Source organism: Bombina bombina, chromosome 7 (assembly GCF_027579735.1).
Source record: "Bombina bombina isolate aBomBom1 chromosome 7, aBomBom1.pri, whole genome shotgun sequence".
Taxonomy (NCBI): domain Eukaryota; kingdom Metazoa; phylum Chordata; class Amphibia; order Anura; family Bombinatoridae; genus Bombina; species Bombina bombina.
This window is the reverse complement of record NC_069505.1, coordinates 641,549,062-641,553,745: the sequence shown is the minus strand read 5'-3', so window position 1 is coordinate 641,553,745 and position 4,684 is coordinate 641,549,062. Positions and strand designations below refer to the sequence as shown.

Here is a 4,684-nt window from a genome sequence, read left to right as displayed (position 1 = left end):
ATTGTCTGCTCTCTCTTGTGAATCTCATCTGATTTTCCATGAAGATAAAGCAGTTTTGCAGTCTTCTTTCAAATTTTTACCTAAAGTTGTGAATTCTAACATTAATAGGGAAATTATTGTTCCTTCTTTGTGTCCTAATCCTAAATCTACTTTTGAAAGATCTTTGCACTCTTTGAATGTAGAAAGAGCTTTGAAATATTATGTAGATGCAACTAAGGATTTCAGACAGACTTCTAGTTCTTTTGTTCTTTTTTTGGTTCTAGAAAAGGTCAGAAAGTCTCTGCCATTCCATTAGCAACTTGGTTAAAACTTTTAATTCACAAAGCTTATTTGGAGGTGGGACTGTCTTCACCTCAGAGAATTACAACTCATTCTACTAGATCAGTTGCCACATCTTTCAAGGATGAAGCTTCAGTTGATCAAATTTGCAAAGCTGCCACTTGGTCTTCCTTGCATACCTTTACTAAATTCAATAATTTTGATGTTTTTGCTTTTTCCGTATCAGCTTTTGGTATTAGGTTCTTCAGGCAACTGTCTGTTTGATTCTAATGCCTATGATTTAAGTTTTTCTGAAAATTTAAAAAAAGACTTTACTTTTGGATTTCATTTCTCAGCGAAAATAGCGGTTTTTATTTTATCCCTCCCTTTATTTTTGTTACTCGTGGACTTCCACAAGCTAGTTATTATATCCCATCAGTAACAAGCTTGTGGACTTTCACCACCTCCACCTATATGAAAGAAAACATAATTTATGTAAGAAGTTACCTGATAAATTCATTTCTTTAATGGTGCCGAGAGTCCACAAGGCCCACCCAATTTTTCTTTAGTTTTTTTGGTTATTTTTAATAAAGCACATCTTTATTCCGGCTCCTCTTTTATATGCTTTTACTCCTTAAACACCTCACCTCTTGGCTATACGTTAAACAGACTTCTAGTTCTTTTAGGGTTTTTTTAGTTCTAGTATGAGTGCGGTAGGCGGGGTATTTATAGGCTTTTAAAGTTTGGCAAACTTTGCCTCCTCCTGGTAGGAATGTATATCCCATCAGTAACAAGCTTGTGGACTCCACCATGAAAGAAAGGAATTTATTAGGTAAGTTCTTATATAAATTTATGTTTTTTAGATCAGTTTCTGTGCATATAATTCTTTTATAGTAGTGTCTATTACATAAATAGACTTAGCAAAGGGGAAAGGAAAATGTACAGTATACAGCAAAGATTGTTAAATTTACAAACGGTGCAGATCCTGTAAAAATGTATAAAACCCTATAGAAGAAGGAAGAGAAACAGAGTCAGTACACACTCTTTATACATTCACTGATTTCAGCACTCAATCAACAATGAAAAAATACAAGAAAGTCTATTTAAATAGATTTGTATCTGTGTGCCCAGATGCAGCCCACCTAGAGCAAACACATAGGTGTCAGGTAAATTACATTCATAGAAAACAAATATATATACATATAGAAATAAAATTTAAAAGCATGTCCAGCTTTCCAAACATAATGATAAAAAATGTGTGAATATAGAATGCACTAAAGCAGTATAATTGCAACACCTCTTCCAGATGCTGACCCTGTAACAACTACAGAAATCTGTCACCATGGAAACCATATGAGGATCTATGCAAAGGAAAAAATTGTATACAAATAGCAGAAATTTCCTTATGTACAACTGCAACACCTCTACGCAAGAGTAAAAATAAGTAAAATTCTGCAAGAGTAAAAATGAATACAATTAAAATAAAGTTACTCAAAAGACATTGATTAAAATACTCCCATGAGTAATTATATAGAAGCAATACTGCAAAGAGAAGATGCCGGTTCACATGTAAAACAGATTTAATAAATACGATAATAAATACAATAACATACAGTGTACTAATAGGTCGACCTAGTATAATATCGTTATACAATAGCAATAATCAACATTCAAAAAGAAAAATATTAAAAACAATACAATAAAATTGTTACAAATTATACCATCTAAAAGTATCAATAATATATAGCTGAAATAGACAACAGAGAGAAAAAAAATATAACAAATGTCTTTAGGGCATCAGTCGGAAATATAAAATTGTGTGATAAGCCTCAGTTATTGTAGATGAGAAAGCAGTCAAATGGCGTTCCTAATAGGAGCACAGGTGGACCCTGTAAATTTCTACAGGAATCTGTCACCATGGATACCTCGAGGATCTATGCAGCAGAGAACACATGTACAGATACAATTTATGTGTATAATTACAATACACAGATGGACAACACCTTTACCAGAGGATAGGTATCTATGCTATCTTAGATAAATATATTAAGGATCCATGTCCATCCGAGAAAGAGAACAAGTGGCATCAATGTTGCAAAAACTGTTGTCTATTACATGCAGTTATATAAAAAAATCGTGTATACTGTCCCTTTATTAAGAATACCTATAATAAACCAGATGTTTTTCCTTGTTCACCAGACTCCGTTATGGAAGATATCTGTATTCCAAAGAGTTATGAGGGAGAAAACCACAGAACTACACCAGATAAGAGAATGGAGATAAATACTTGTACAGGGGATACAGCTATCACACAACTTCATTCCAGTGAAGAAGAAAAACCCTTCAAGTGTTCTGAATGTTCTAAACACTTCAACTGGAAGTCAAATTTTATTGCTCATATGAGAATTCATACTGGAGAAAAAAAACCATATGAATGTTCTGAATGTGGGAAATGTTTCAACTGGAATGCAAACCTCATTGCGCATATCAGGCTTCACACAGGTAATAAGCCTTTTGTGTGTCCTGATTGTGGAAAATGTTATATAAATAACGCAAGTTTGCTTCGGCATCAGAGAATTCATACAGGCGAGAAACCATATGCGTGCTCTGAGTGTGGCAAGCACTTTAAGCAGAAAGAAGGTCTAATTTTACATTCAAGGCTACACACAGGAGAAAAGCCATTTGCATGTTCTGAGTGTGGAAAATATTTTCCAAGTAATCAGTATTTGGCTCGGCATCAGAGGATTCATACTGGAGATGCCAATGTTTTTGCTTGTCCAGACTGTGGGAAATGCTTTACCAGTAGTACAAGTCTTGTTCGGCACCAGAGAACGCACACAGGAGAGAAACCATTTACATGTTCTGAATGTGGAAAGGGATTTACCAGCAACCAATACCTTGTTATGCATCACAGGGTACATACGGGGGAAAAGACATTTGCATGTTCTGATTGTGGGAAATGTTTTACAAGTAGTCCAAGCCTGGTGAGACATGTGAGAACTCACACAGGTGACAAGCCGTTTCCATGTTCTGAGTGTGGGAAATGTTTTACCAGTAAATCAAACCTTATCCTACACCAACGGATTCACAGTGGTGAGAAAACCTTTGTGTGTTCTGACTGTGGTAAATGTTTTATTAGCAGCTCAAACCTTGCTGTACATCAGAGAATACACACAGGGGAGAAACCATACAACTGCTCTGAATGTGGGAAATGTTTTTCCAGTAACTCTCACCTTATTAGACATACAAGAATTCACATAAGTTGCAAAACAAGTAAATGTAAGATGTAATGCCAGTAACTCATCTTTTTTAGTATGAAAGAACTCACATAGGGAAGGACATCCAGCTAACTGTGTGAGATGTTTAGCCAGTAATTCTCATCTTGTTCGCCATGGAAGAACTGACGTAAGGGAGATATCCAGCTAACTGTGTGAGATGTTTTTTCCGGTAATTCTCATCTTGTTCGTCATGAAAGAATTCACGTAGCGGAGACTTCCAGCTAACTGTGTGAGATGTTTAGTCTGTAACTCTCATCTTGTTTGCCATGAAAGAATTCATGTAGGGAAGACATCCAGCTAACGGTGGGAAATGTTTTTCCAGTAACTCTTATCTTGTTAGGCAAGTGTGCGAGCCAACTAACTTTGGGAGATTTATTGCTAGTTATTCTCATCTTGTTGGGCATAGAAGGACTCAAATAGGGGACAAAGTAAACACATTGTGGGATATGTATTGCCAATGACTTTCATCTGGTTAGGCATGGAAGGACTCCTATAAGCAAGAAAACCAACTTTGTGAAAGTTCTACCAGCAGGGACGCAAATCTTGTTATACGTAGCACAGTTGCATTTTTTAATACTGTATTTTGGATGTGTTTCTAATTCTATACAAATATTTAAATTATGTCTAAGGTTTGTCAGAAGGCACAACATGGAGTAAAGATATTGTTTGGGGAAATTCAAAGGAAACTCCATGTTTAACATTATAGAATTTTTGGCTAGGATTTAAAGCTCCCTGTGTGTATGAGTTCATTGTGGGTTTGTTTTTAGAAATGACACATATCAAACAGTTTAATTATATATGTAAATCTGGTGCCTTCACATACAGAAATATGTTGTGAAATACAGATCAAGCAGAACATCATTTAAAGGACCATTAAATAGAGGACTGCCTGATCAATAAATACATTGTAAAAAAGTATACAATTGCACTTACTCTGAATTTTAAATGAGCAGCAATGATCCCTCTATTTCTTTGGAGCTGTGAGCGCCAAGATTTTGGCTTGTGAAGTTTTTGGCCAAGCGACTAACATGGAGTGTTGTCCAGTCTAAAAATGTGGTAAAGGTAATAAACAGACACACAAGGTAGAGTGACCAGCGGAAAAAAATAAATACTACAAACTCCAACTAGATAATAGGAATCTCTCAACA

General features: G+C 35.4%; 1 protein-coding gene across 1 annotated transcript; it reads left to right on the top strand.

Annotated features, from left to right (window-relative positions):
* Positions 1-2,465: 2,465 nt before the first annotated feature.
* Positions 2,466-4,459, top strand: LOC128636778 (oocyte zinc finger protein XlCOF6.1-like). The gene has a single exon (XM_053689755.1). It carries the CDS (start codon positions 2,466-2,468, stop codon positions 3,546-3,548), a length of 1,083 nt encoding a protein of 360 aa, XP_053545730.1. The 3' UTR covers positions 3,549-4,459.
* Positions 4,460-4,684: the final 225 nt, after the last annotated feature.

Coding starts and splice junctions, on each gene's coding strand:
- LOC128636778 (XM_053689755.1), top strand. CDS start 2,466: ATGGAAGATATCTGTATTCCAAAGAGTTATGAGGGAGAAAACCACAGA.